The 13,417-nt window shown below is 38.9% G+C and overlaps 2 protein-coding genes across 4 annotated transcripts; both read left to right on the top strand.

Annotated features, from left to right (window-relative positions):
• Nucleotides 1-5,378: 5,378 nt before the first annotated feature.
• LOC307037092 (uncharacterized protein) lies at nucleotides 5,379-7,670 on the top strand. The gene is made up of 4 exons (XM_079677845.1): nucleotides 5,379-5,476; nucleotides 6,150-6,201; nucleotides 6,409-6,553; nucleotides 6,673-7,670. Exons 2-4 carry the CDS (start codon nucleotides 6,159-6,161, stop codon nucleotides 7,274-7,276), a joined length of 792 nt encoding a protein of 263 aa, XP_079533971.1. The 5' UTR covers nucleotides 5,379-5,476; nucleotides 6,150-6,158; the 3' UTR covers nucleotides 7,277-7,670.
• Nucleotides 7,671-8,044: 374 nt separating this feature from the next.
• Nucleotides 8,045-11,982, top strand: LOC307038017 (T-box transcription factor TBX1). Of its 3 annotated transcripts, XM_079679306.1 has the most exons (9): nucleotides 8,045-9,078; nucleotides 9,195-9,369; nucleotides 9,465-9,566; nucleotides 9,811-9,982; nucleotides 10,131-10,286; nucleotides 10,378-10,445; nucleotides 10,782-10,891; nucleotides 11,418-11,501; nucleotides 11,839-11,982. In XM_079679306.1, exons 1-9 carry the CDS (start codon nucleotides 9,072-9,074, stop codon nucleotides 11,904-11,906), a joined length of 942 nt encoding a protein of 313 aa, XP_079535432.1. In that variant the 5' UTR covers nucleotides 8,045-9,071; the 3' UTR covers nucleotides 11,907-11,982. The 3 variants fall into 3 exon arrangements, with proteins under 3 accessions (XP_079535432.1, XP_079535431.1, XP_079535433.1); XM_079679305.1 differs by having other exon boundaries at nucleotides 11,418-11,982; XM_079679307.1 differs by lacking the exon at nucleotides 8,045-9,078 and having other exon boundaries at nucleotides 9,318-9,369; nucleotides 9,487-9,566; nucleotides 11,418-11,982.
• The last annotated feature ends 1,435 nt before the right edge of the window (nucleotides 11,983-13,417 follow it).

The following is a 13,417-nucleotide window of genomic DNA, read 5'->3' as shown; positions in this document are numbered from 1 at the left end:
AAACAGATACAAATAATGATTAATACGAAATAGTGATCCAGAATCCTTGACATGCACGGGTTCAGTAAAGTGAAATCACTTCAACTATATTTGTCTTGAGTGGGCGTTCTGGTTCTGGTAAACGGGTGAATGGCCTCTACATCTTGGGCAATGGTAGCTCTCCCATTACAAACAGGCCTTGAAACTCAGATGTTCAACACCTACGCACCACACACAATATTACACAGTCCTAATGTGGGATTGCAGTGTGCATTTTTCTCTTAGCACTTCAAACATGTATCATGACCTAAAGTGTTTGTTTTAGTAGGCATGAAGTTAACCTTTTTAAATGTTAACATTTCAAATCATTGTTCTTTTGTTTAGGTAGTTACATCTCTATTTCAATTTGTATTCATTGTTCTTTTTCAATGCTCCTGGTTACATTACATTACATGTAATTTGTTAGACGCTTTTATCCAAAGCGACTTCCATACATTCAATACTGTGGACAATCCCCACAGAAGCAATTTGGGGTGAAGTGTCTTGCCCAGGGACACAACGACATGCTGACTGCAGTGGGACTCGAACTTGCTATCCCCTGATTCGAAGTACATCACACTATCCACTGAGCCACAGCCTCCAGTTATATTAAGAGTGGATAGTTATAAATTGAGAAAAGCAATGAAACCAAGTAATTGTGTTCAAATTCTTTCCCTCCTAATTATTGGGTTCCATTCGTTTTTCAAAAGTATTAAACAATGTATGTAATAGTCCTAAAACCTTTAAAATACTCAAACTAGTGCCTTTAGGATTTTAATTGTTAAAAAAATGCTTTGAACAGTTAAGCCTACTGAAAAAATACATGTGAAGATTAAGATGCCTTACGATAGCAATTTGTTTCTAGTAAAATATAAATCTGTACTATCTAGTATTAATATATAAGTATCTGTATCTCTACAGAATAATACATTTAGCGGGGAACAGGGCCTTTTCTGGCAGTTTTCTTTTTGAAGGAACATAATGCAGAATGTTTTTCAAACTGTAGTAATCATTACACTTTCAATTAATATGTTGATCATTTAAAGACTCTGCACCGAAAACAGATTATTATTGGATTTGTTGTTGCAAGAGCTTTCAGAGGTGTGTCACATGTTCCTATCACGTCAGCAGGGCCTAACGTTTAACTCTGCACTTTAACTACAGTGCATTATCTTAAAAAGCAGCAAATTGCCACACAGGATCATAAAGGCAGAAGATAATGTTCCCTATCAGAGCAACAACTCACTGTATGTTTGTTGGCAAATAAGTAGCCCAAGTTTGTCCTCATTACTGTCTGATAACGTGAGGGTTTGTCAGTATTTTTGATTGAATTAAACAATATCCCTTAGTGACTGTACTGGATACAGATGTACGGCACCTTATTCTTTTGTTCCTCTAATATTTAGGTTATCTGAGTTCAGGGTGGATTTTCTTGATGTCCCGCTGTACAACCCGCAGAGCGATACAACCTGCAGTGACACTCTGTAACCAGGTCTCCGGTCAAAAATATCTGTATTAAACCGACCTCAACAGATGTGACATTGCAAAACCACCTCAATACACTCAAGAAGACTTGGATATAGCTTTCTGAAATCCTGAAGAAGATGAGAGAGAGCTCCGCACTGTTGCTCGCAGCTGAGATAACCTCCCCTGCTGGTTTGAGAGCAGTGCTCCATCATGGAGGCAGCTGGAACAATGACATGACCTTTGAACCTCAGCCAGGGCCTGATCAAGTGATTTTCTGATTAAATATTTATCAGCTTCAGGCAATTACTCCACATCTGTCTGGTTGTTGATGGTCACTGTTAAACTGGTTGTTTATCAGCATCAAAGAAGTTCCCTTTTTTTAGTAAAGTGTCACAAAATCCTATCACATGTTAGAATATCATTTAGATTTATGTAACTGTTGCTATTGAGATCTTTGTGATAGTGACACAAACTAGTTGTCAGTGAAGAACTTTCTTTCTTTTTTTAATTTATTCTACTAAAATCATACAAAAACAAAAACGTATAATTCGTACACACAAATGAACAAAATTAGTAGAAGCGGGAGGGCTGAAGCATAGCTTATGGGGAGTAGCCCTCCCGTGCATCATCATTAGCATCAATATAATAATAATGGCATTTATTTCCTCAAAAACGTATAGAAATTAAGGAGTACAAAGAAACCAAGAAAACCAATGAAAACTGGAGAAAAAAAAAACAATAAATAAAACAAAAATTAGGGCAAGAAAAAAGCGAATACATATATAAGCAATACTGGGAATATCCAATACCTGTTAGCTGGAGTAATCTGCAAATATAATTGTTTTACTTTAGTTTTGAATTGTTGATGACTTGTAGTATTTGAAAGGTCTGGGTGAAGTCCATTCCACGTTCTAGCTCCGATTAACTTCCCTTAAGCAGTTTGCAACTGTCCTGAATCTTTAGGATCCCCAGGATCAACAGCTTTGCTTTCTTTTTGCCTGTTTAAATGTTAGTGACGCTCACCATAATAAAAATATGCTTAGTGGCTTGAGTATCAGGGAACATGCAACCTTAGCAGTTGTCTTGCCAGTTAAGTGTTCTTAGTTTGTATTGATAACAATTACAACCGCAGTTATCTAGAAGGCTCTGTGTGGATGCTGACGTATCAGTCTCAAAGGTTGTGGTTCTAGATAAGGTTAATTCTTCTGTCAAGGCCTATTTCACATTTGTTAAATGGTTTAGTCAGAAAACAAATGATAAAATACTGAATTATGCCCATCACTATTTCTCAAAGTCAGAGAAAGCACCTTCAGGTTTCTTGTGTACGCCCACCATTGGTTCAAAACCATTGTTTTTTTCTTGCTTGTCTGTTGCAGTTTGCCTGGCTGAATAAAGCACTCGTGAATTCAGATATAGCAATGAATGGTTATTTCCTTACATTTGACAAATTGATAACGACAATCTGAACCTTGAGGTGGCTTTAATAACTGTAATATATACCGGGCTGCTAACTCCTAAGAACTGCTACAGGATTTGATTTATTTTTGATCTGTATTTTTGAAAATTATGTAACTTTTTTAGTTTTTATCTTTTTTTTAGCATATTGTTTATTGTTTATTATATTATAACTTAGTACTTTTTTTAGCATATTGTTGTGTTGTTTGTTTATTATATTATAACTTAGTACTTTTTTTAGCATATTGTTGTGTTGTTTGTTTATTATATTATAACTTAGTACTTCTTTTAACGCATTTAAGATATGCAACACTAAGCTGTCTGCGGCTCTTTCCTGCTGTAACGCTGCACATTTCCCCTCTGTGGGACTAATAAAGGTATTCTGATTCTGATTCTGATTCTTGTATAGCTGATAGTGTTGTCACCCCTCTGTCATTGAAGCCTCATCCAGCTTTGCTTGTCTCTTGTCTATAAACATTGTGTTGTAGTCAGGGGGTGAGGGTCAAGATTGCCACCCCTGTGTCAAATGATAAATAACAAAGGCAAATGGAAGTAGAGAAAGACAAAGAGGGGTAAAGGTGATTTGGTCTATGCGTCAGACACGCATTGAAACCATCATAAATGTAATATAGAAATTTGTCTTGTGATTTACACTCATAAAAATTAAAAACCCTGACACAAATGTATGAAATTAGACCAAACAGCTGTTCAATGAATGCAGTAAAGGAATTGTGTTGAGACTCTGAAAGATAGTAGTTAACCTTTTGCTAACAATTTCATCCACCATGTAGGTTTACTTTTTGGTATTTTGAGGCAACAAATCAGCCAGAATAAAGATATTTTAATTGCATTCGTTATTTGGTTCTGTTAAAATAAGTTGTAAGTGTTGCTTCTGAGATCAAAAGCATTATCTCCAACTTCTACTGAATAGGATTGAAATGTTTGCTGCCTCGTTTTGCTTCATGTTGCACAATATATGAACTTTAAATGTTGCAATCGCTTTGAGCAAGTATTGACAGTGCAGGATTTTCCGAGTGAAGGTGTTCAGAGAAAAGCGTGCATTGATTATCCTAATGTAACTACAATACTGCATATTATGCAAGAAACACAGGGTCTTTTGGGTTACGTTGGTTATCACTAACAATCACGATGATTAACCTTGCACCCAATAACCCTGCACCTTTGGCCTTTTTGAAAAATGATTTCTTTAGCACAAAAATGAACAAGCATGACTAAAAATGCATACATTATGTCACGCTCTCTGTTTTAAGAGGAATTTGCACAATTGTATTTCTAAAATGGGTATGGTTCATCTCTTTCCTACTGCAAATTTCAAACGAATAGACTTTGACCTTTTAAGGGATTTAAGGGTTGTGTGACAGAATACATTATAGCACCTATGGTATATCCAATATATGTATTATTGGAGGTAACTTTGTATACTATGGTAATTTCTATTTCTCAAATTTCACAAAGCCATGGTGGCAAAGTCCACTGGTGATAGGACAACAAACAGCATGGCACTCACCAACCTTTGACCTATTAATCATCGCACTCACTTACCAGTCACAAACGTTGTTATCCGTCAAAATGAGATAAGTCTGCATGAGACATTTTTCTCAATTGATTGGTGCACTGTTACGTCGTATTGTATAGGTCTTGGTAAATGTATGTTTGCATGCATATTTTTCATTCACAATTAAAGGACTGCAGACTGAATGTGATTACATTTCAGAGTTGATAGCAGTGTTTCTGTTTGCTCTTGTTTGTTTCACTTGGCAGGCCTATGACAGCACTGGAACAGTCAATCATTTGGATGTGTTCTCTTATAAACTCTTCTGCAACAAATAGTATGCAAAAAAAACCTGTTGTATGAAGTTGTACTACACAAATGTAAACAAAAACAAAAAAATAGGATCATGTATAGTCCCCTGAGGGACACCTTTACATTCATTTTATTCTTGTTTCCTACATCAATGTTTTCAAACCCTGCCTTCCTGTCCCTTCACATTCTTTTCCAAATTAAACTACCTTCATGGCTCCGTCTTAACACTAGCTTGTTTATTTCAGCCTTTTATTATCCTACTCACAACAAGAGTGGCTTTGCAAGAGAACAAATGTGAAAGCTCTTTGTCAAGCAGAAACAAAAGCTTAGCTCGGAATTATCACCAGTAAAATGTCCTGTTGCCCTGAAAGGCTTAGTGCATTTAGAGGATAGCTGATGTTCCTGAGTAACATTTGTGCTTCAATAAAAGTTAAAGTACATTTATGATACTGATAATGTAAAGCCAATCTGTGACTCTGTGTGTCAGCGTGTGTGCTGAGTGATCTTCTCCCAGCAGGCGACCATTGAACTCTCTACTCAGTCCCCCTGCTGAGAGAGATGGCAGGGGGGTGAGGTCCACCTCCACGGAGACACACAAGCCTCACACCTCCACCCCAACCCCTCCTCCCCACACAGACCGATCCCTCATCCGAGCACTATAAAAAGTCTGCTCTGGCTCAAGTTATTCAGTCTCATCAAGAACTCCTCCAGGTAAGACAAACAGCCTCTGTGGCTCTTACTGGGCTGTAGAAGAGGTAGTCAGACTCGACTGCTGGGGAACTTTTTCTCATCTGCAAGCTTTCAGCAATCTGTGGGCTTTGACGAAAAAAAGATTCTCTGTATAAAGAGATGTTTTGGTTTTAAATCTTAAATAAGAGATTTTTAATTGAATTGATTGAAACTTTTGGATAGTGCTGTTTAGCTTGAAGTGATGGTAAACATTGTTGGTTTTAGCATTCTCATTTTAGGAAGAGAAGTATTCCTCAATTTGAGTGTGCCGGGATTTTGATAGTGTTTGAGCTCAATGACTGTTTTATTGTGAAGACTGGATTAGTTTACAAAATACTGCTAATCAGTTTAAACTCTCAAAATGTATAACCCTGCGTAGTCTACCCAGATTAAAGGTGCCTTTAATAGGCAGCCATATGCTTAGTGTGGACTCAGGGACCCGTGTGTGGCTCTTACAGTGTGTTTAAGCTTTCTTACTTTTAAGCCTTCTAATCTGGCCTTCCAATTGTTTTAATTGGGGAATTTAAAGCTTACTGAGTTTCCATCATTACATAGTTTTTGTTTGCTCCTTTGTATAATTTAAACATGTTGTATTGAAACACATTTTACATGTATAACTGTGAGTTTGACATGTTGCCTTTTTTTCCTACTCTAGACCACCATCATGAAATTCATTGCTCTCGCTCTCGCCCTTGTGCTGGCTGTCGGTGAGTTCTGAATTAATCTTTTTCCTACTAAAGGAAAAATATTTAACCTGCATGTAAAGTATTGCTTAACAAGTGTATTACGTTTACATTATATCTCAAATTATTAAAACTGAATATTTTACATATTAAAAACTGTATGTTTAGACTGCCATCTATTTCATCTCCCCACCCTAAATGTTCATCTCTTTTCTCCCCTTTCCTTCTCAGGCTCTCATGCCGCTTCCATGCAGGCTGATGCCCCATCCCAGCTGCAGCATATCCGTGCTGCCATGGATATGTACCTGGTTCAGGTGAAGGACAGTGCCAACAAAGCACTGGACCAGCTCGATGGCACCGAGTACAAGGATCTCAAGTAAGGCTATGTCACAGGTTCATTCCCATTCTCCCCAGTCACTTTTTTCCAGTCACCATTTACTCATGTATGTGTGTGTTTGACTTAAGCTAAGTTCCGCTCTCCCATCTCTGTTCCAGGGTCGGCATGGCTAGTCGCTTGGAAGACGTGTTCACTCAGATCAAGGCTCTGCAGGCTTCCGTGGGCCCAGTCACCGACGGTGTCGTAGGCACCCTCAGTGAGACCACCTCTGGCATCCGTGCCTCCATCATGGCTGATATTGATAGCCTGAAGACAGAACTGGAGCCCAAACGTCTTGCACTGAAAGAAGTCATCGACAGACACCTCGATGACTACCGAACAAGGATGGAGCCCATCGTCCAAGAGTATGCCGCCAAGCACAGCGCCGAAATGGAAAGCCTGAGGCTAAGGATGGAGCCCATTATTGCGGACATGCAATCCAAGATCACTTCAAACATTGAGGAGACCAAGACCGCCATGATGCCCATTGTGGATGCTGTGCGTACCAAGCTCTCTGAGCGTCTGGAGGAGCTGAAGGGCATTGCCGCTCCCTACGTCGAGGAATACAAGGATCAGATCAGCCAGGCCTACGCCAGTAGCCAGAGCATGGACACCCAGAAGCTCGTTGAACTGAAAACCAAGGTCGCACCTTTGATCGAGGAGGTCAAGACCAATCTCCAGGCCATCTTCGAGACCATCGTTGCTTCCTACAACAAGCAGTAAATCCTCCCTACCCCTTTCTGTAACTAACCTCACCTAACTTCAGGCCTAGATCCATTCCAAATTCCTCTCCATTCCTTCTTTCCTCAAATGTGCAGCCAGACCTCCAAAAATGAAGCCAATGCCTGATTGATGCAGTTCTTTGCAACAAACTGGCGGGACTCTTGCTCTTTCCATCCTATGCAAACACCTTAGTGCGCACATGCTCAAGCACACACAGACCAACACATACACAAACACATACATACTCAGCACCAACATGCTTAGTCTTCATTGCCAACTGCTTACATTTTGTGTAGGAATTGTATGTGGTTAAACATCTGTGTAATGATGCTTGTCTGATGAAAACTGTGCTTCGACAAAATACAGCTCAATAAACATCTGACTGTTAAAAATACTTTGCTCTCTGACTCTTAACTTGAATCTTTCCGAAATGATTTTTCTGTATTTAAACAGATTCATGTTCATAATAATGTACAACACAATGCAGTGCACCACATAAAGCCAATTTAAGCATATAGTGAATTAAGCATTTAAATATATAATGCAGCCTTATAACAAAATCCTCTCAGGAATTTAGCAATACAACAGACTATGATATGACAAAGACAGCATTTTGTGAGGTCATCATTGATCACAAGGTCTATTTGAAAAATAAATATTGATACAATCAGTTCTACTTAAAAGAGACATCCAATAACATATGAGATATATTTGCCTGTGGTCCTGATAGCTGTGATTAATGAGCTGATCAGGGGGGGGGGGGGGGGGGTAAGTGGCCTATTGACTAACTTGTTGTGCTTTATTAGGGTCTAGATCCCTGAGGGTGGAGCCCTTCAACACTGTCCCATCATAGAGGCACATGATGGTATAAAATCAACACACCACTAAACCCTTATCTCAAATGTCAAAGCAGACCATTTTGATTCATTACAAATATATATTATATTGTTTATGTCCTACTTTGAGGCTATTTCATTAGTTAAGGTCTTCATAGTACACAATGCCTTGCATAACACACTGAAAAAAAGTAACCTCCGAACATCTTACAACCTTGACAGCAAGGTTGGCAAGGGATAGAGGTCCATGCCTGTCAACGTATCCCTGACACTGATATGTTGCATTTATAAATACACTAGAATTACCTTTAAACCAAGACAATTCCTGACTCTCTAACACTAATTAGTAAAGTGTTGAAACTCTGCTCCAAGAAAATAGGCTATGAATAATAAAAGCAGTTTGTTGCTGTCCTTACCTGTCCACACCCTTTAACACTGAGCTGATTAAGGTGTTATTAATGTCCTACTGGTCCGTCAAGATAACTTCCACTTAAGGCTTTAGGCCATTTGAGACAATAGGAAATACAAGCAGGGGATGCTCGAAAAAACGTTGTGTGTGTGCGCACTTTTGCGTATTCACACTGCTTGGGTCTGCAATGAATGCACGTGCAGCTGGGATTATTGCATGTCAGTGGCACTATGAGTATTGTAATGGATGAGGCAGGCATGGGGTCCCCAGTGAGAGTCTCTGGGTGTATAAAAACAGCTTTTTCCTGAACACAAACAGCCGCTCCTAACACTTGGATGTACATCTACCGCAGCACCGGACACTGGACTGGGAGGAAGAGTTTTGTCTTAATTTCCAAGTTAAGTTGTGTGTTTTCTTTTCTACTGGTCTTAAATTAATGACAGGAGCTGCTTCTGTTGGTCAGAAGTGGAAGAAAGACCTGGAGTGAACAACATTTTAAAGACAAAAACGACAATTTGTTCATATTATTCATCCTCTAAACCTTCAAACTATGGATGGTAAGTGTTCATTTTCATTTCAATTGAGTTATTTAGATTAACATAATGATCATTATACACAAAGTCTGAACCCAATGTGAGCAAATGTTCAGCACACATTTCTCCTCTCCTGATAGGTCCTCATCTGTCTCGGAGCTGTGAACTATCTCTGCACTGCTGTGCAGACGGGGGGTCACTATCGTGCACCAAGACTCCCCAAGTCAGTGGGGTCAGAGTTCAGCTGGAGATGCATGCGCTTTGGCAGCAGTTTGACCAGCTGGGCACAGAGATGATTGTTACTAAAGCTGGAAGGTGACAATAACACTTATATTCCTCACTTATCCATTGTTCCCTGTCTCTGCTCTCTCTTACAACAGTATGGTAATTTACATGTTCATAAACTGCAGGAGGATGTTTCCAACATTCCAGGTGCAAATCTCCGGGATGGATCCTACTGCTGAATATGTCCTGCTCATGGACTTCATCCCCGTTGATGATAAAAGATACAGGTCAGACGAACATACAGATTGAGAAATGAGAATTGTTTTGAGCTTGTTTATGTTTATTCAAGTCCATCATTGTTCATGTATAACCTTTATCTGTGCTATTTTCCACCCTGAAAGCACACCTCACCTTCCCATACAAATTTGAAACGTGTGTGTGTGTGTGTGTGTGTGTGTGTGTGTGTGTGTGTGTGTGTGTGTGTGTGTGTGTGTGTGTGTGTGTGTGTGTGTGTGTGTGTGTGTGTGCCAGATATGCTTTCCACAGCTCATCTTGGTTGGTGGCAGGGCGAGCGGATGTCATAGCCCCAAGCAGGATGCATTTCCACCCAGACTCACCTGCATGTGGCGCCCAGTGGATGAAGCAGACAGTTTCCTTCGACATTCTCAAGCTCACCAACAACCTGCTGGATTACAACGGACATGTCAGTCAATGTCTTTAATGTGACTCCCACATGTTTTTACCTAGACCTTGAGCAAAGATACAAAGTACATTGTTTTGATTTCCATTGCATCACAAACAAACCAATACTCTCTTTCGTCTATGTTTTTCTCCACCTTCCTCCCTGCCAGATGATACTGAACTCCATGCATCGCTATCAGCCGCGCTTCCATGTGGTGTATGTGGATCCAGCTCCCAACAGTCACTTAAATGCAAACAGGAACTTCTGCTCTTTTTCCTTCCCTGAGACACGCTTTATAGCAGTCACTGCCTATCAGAATCACCGGGTAAGAAATCTGGCATCAGTGGGATTTTAATTGTGATTTAACTAATATAACTAGCATTGGGAAATAATTAATTTTACCTTCTTTCTTTCAGATAACCCAGTTAAAAATAGCTAGCAACCCATTTGCTAAAGGCTTCAGGACTACAGACCTGCAGGACCGGTGAGTGTAATTCAATCATGTCTGTATAAGGTTTCCCTGATGAAGAAACACGTCAAACACTTCTCCGAAAAGGCCAGTTGACTAGATCAGAGTGTATCTTTATCGCTGTTATCAGTTGGAACATATTGATAAGGCAAAAGTCCCCATGATAGCTAATCTTTGACCTTTGTTTTTAAAGGGGGTTTAAACATAAAAGGTTATTGGCCATGTGTGGTAAAACTGAAAGGAACATGATGGTGGTTATATAGAGGTGTGTGTACAGGCATGTCTCTGTCTACAATGCGTGTATGACTATATACATTATCTATGTGTGTATGTGTGTTTTAATGTGTGCAGGGTGGGTTTTTCCGGACCCCTAGATGTGTGGTGTCCACCAGAGGGCAGAGCTGAGTCATTCACCACCAAACCCAGAGAGCAGAGAAGCTGGGGATCCAACACTTCAACCGGTGAATATCTCTCTGAATGTAACAGACATATTGGATGAAACAACTTAACATTATTCATCTTTTTCAGGACATTGTGTTTATTATAGTTTTGAACATAATATCACATTTGAATCCACAATTTAAACACAGGGATTGTTAAAAGGGTTCGCCCAAGCAAAATTACAAATGTTTTAATAAATGTATTGAAATGTATTTTTCTAATATATTTTTAACCAAATGTATTAAGAACCTATGAAACTTTAATTTATTATTTAGATAAAGTTGTCCTCTGGTTTTGAATTTTCTGTATTGGTTGGATTTATTTTCTGATTAGACATGACCGGTGCAGGGTTAAAGGATATATTCTTTAACAGATGCCCTCTAGTGAGTTTATCAAGAAGTGATGTGACGTTCAGCTGTATTCATCAACCTTACTGTTCAAGTTTTGTGATGCTGGAAGATTTAATAAATCTGTTCACTATTAATACACGATAGAAAAACTTTGCTGGATACTTACCTTTCAAACTGCATTCTCCTGCACCCTCAGGAAAGGAGGACCCGGCCCCGTTGATGGTGGAGCAGTGTGGACTATTCCACCACCTTAAAGACACTGTGGGACATAACATGGAGAGTAAGGACGGGGACAGTGTATTAGCACCCACTTCTTTCCCCTCTATGCCTTCCTATTGGGACTGTCTAGGACCATCTCAAGAGAGAGACGGTCTTTTGTAGGAAAAGAGAAGCGAAACTTATTGAGCTTTGAATTTAATTCAACTTACAGCTTGCTTCTTCAGCTGATATCAATGTTAATTTGTGTTGTATTATAAATGTATATACTTGTTTTCTGTCTCTCAAACATTTTATAGTCAACCTATGTATTAAGTCAAAACCACAATGACATGTCACCTGTTAGACACTTTTATCCAAAACAACTTACATAGATTCAATACTGTCGGCAATCCCCACAGGAGCAATTTTAGGTGAGAGGCAGTGGGAATGGAACCAGCGCTCCCTTTATCCGAAGATCACTCACTAGCCGACTGAGCCATATATTTACATTTCCTTTCAAATGTCTATGTCCCTGTCATGGTGGAATAAATGATCTGGAACAAGCTATTTTTATAAGAATGTTTAATTTTACATTATGCTCTTGTTTATCTTACTCTATTTTACATGTATATATATTTCTGCATTTACTTGGTCACTTGCAACATTCTCTGCAACATGTAGCTTATTGTATTCTATTTGACATTTATATATTTTACTTCTCTTGCAACATAATCTTACACTATTTTATTTTATTTCGTTAGAAAAAGTGGTGGGGACAATTTCTCTAGATTTAACATCAGCATAGTAGGAGATAAAATATGTTCCTCCCTTGGTGTTGAACCTTGAGCACTTTCATGAAAAGCCAGTGCATAAACCTCTGGACCACCAATGTGTTTTAAAAAAAATTAACAACACCCAATACAACTATAGGTCTTGCTATGGTGTGATTGGAGTGAATTTATACTTTTATGCACACAATGAGCACACAGGTTTGGAGGACAGAACATGAAATACGTTTTTAAAAAGTACCTTTTCAGGCTATGACTTCATCATTTCTGAACAACAGTCCATAATTTGGCTAAGAGGACGAGCTGTTGTCTTTGAGTCAGAAGGTGGTGGGTCCAAGCAGAGACAAATGACAACAAAGACATGCAGTTATCATGTTGATTTATCCTGTATTGTGCTATTTGAGGGGGACTGGTCAGAAGAAGTGAAATAAAATATTATAGCAACTCAAAGATATTGTTAAACACACATGCACAACGTTCAGAGCAATTGAAAGTAATTGTTATAAATGTTGTCGTATCTTGGTTGGTGGTTTTCAGCATGGCAAAGCGTAGGTGGTGTGACAATATTTTGTGTTTGCAGCTTTAAGAAAGAAGCAAACACAAGGTACAGGACTTTTTATTTTTTCATTTTTTGTAGAGATTTTTTTTCCTGGCCAGCCATAAGGTAACGAAAAAAAAGGTCATGTGATCGAGTCACCTCAAATTAATCCCTGCACATCTGCTTTATCGCTCAGTTAAACCAGGCAGTCAATATCCAGAGCTCTGTGAGATCGTGGGTTCGAATCCCGAGCCTGGTAGAAAATGTCAGCCTATTTATTAAAAAACAAATAAAACGTTTTTTTAAAGAATTGTATTAATGTCACATGTTATTTGTTTCATATAAATTTGATCAATACATGTTTTCACAACAGGTTTTAGAGGACATGTTATGTAAGCATTATAATTCTTAAATGGCTTGAATATTATCTTTAGCAACAATAAACAAGCTTCTGAAATGTCACATGTGTTAGCATCGCACAGGGACATAACCCTAACCCTATGATCTTGGACATGTTTTATATAACACAAAATCACATGACTTGGCCCAGACCCACCAGGGGTCGACAACCCCTAGCACACGTGCCAGCATTGGCACGCGGCACCGTAACCAGTGGCACACAAGGAATAAGTGGAATAAGTGTGCAAAAATATTTAAATTCTATTTTCGGAT

This window comes from Notothenia rossii, assembly GCF_949606895.1.
Source record: "Notothenia rossii genome assembly, chromosome: 4".
In the NCBI taxonomy this organism is placed as follows: domain Eukaryota; kingdom Metazoa; phylum Chordata; class Actinopteri; order Perciformes; family Nototheniidae; genus Notothenia; species Notothenia rossii.
This window is presented reverse-complemented; position numbering and strand designations above follow the sequence as displayed.

Excerpts from the sequence above, each read along its gene's own strand:
- LOC307037092 (XM_079677845.1), top strand. The coding sequence starts at position 6,159 with ATGAAATTCATTGCTCTCGCTCTCGCCCTTGTGCTGGCTGTCG. Across the intron at positions 6,202-6,408 it reads CGCCCTTGTGCTGGCTGTCG|GCTCTCATGCCGCTTCCATG; the intron begins GTGAGTTCTGAA and ends TTTCCTTCTCAG. Across the intron at positions 6,554-6,672 it reads ACCGAGTACAAGGATCTCAA|GGTCGGCATGGCTAGTCGCT; the intron begins GTAAGGCTATGT and ends TCTCTGTTCCAG.
- LOC307038017 (XM_079679305.1), top strand. Across the intron at positions 9,567-9,810 it reads GTTGATGATAAAAGATACAG|ATATGCTTTCCACAGCTCAT; the intron begins GTCAGACGAACA and ends TGTGTGTGCCAG. Across the intron at positions 10,446-10,781 it reads ACTACAGACCTGCAGGACCG|GGTGGGTTTTTCCGGACCCC; the intron begins GTGAGTGTAATT and ends TAATGTGTGCAG.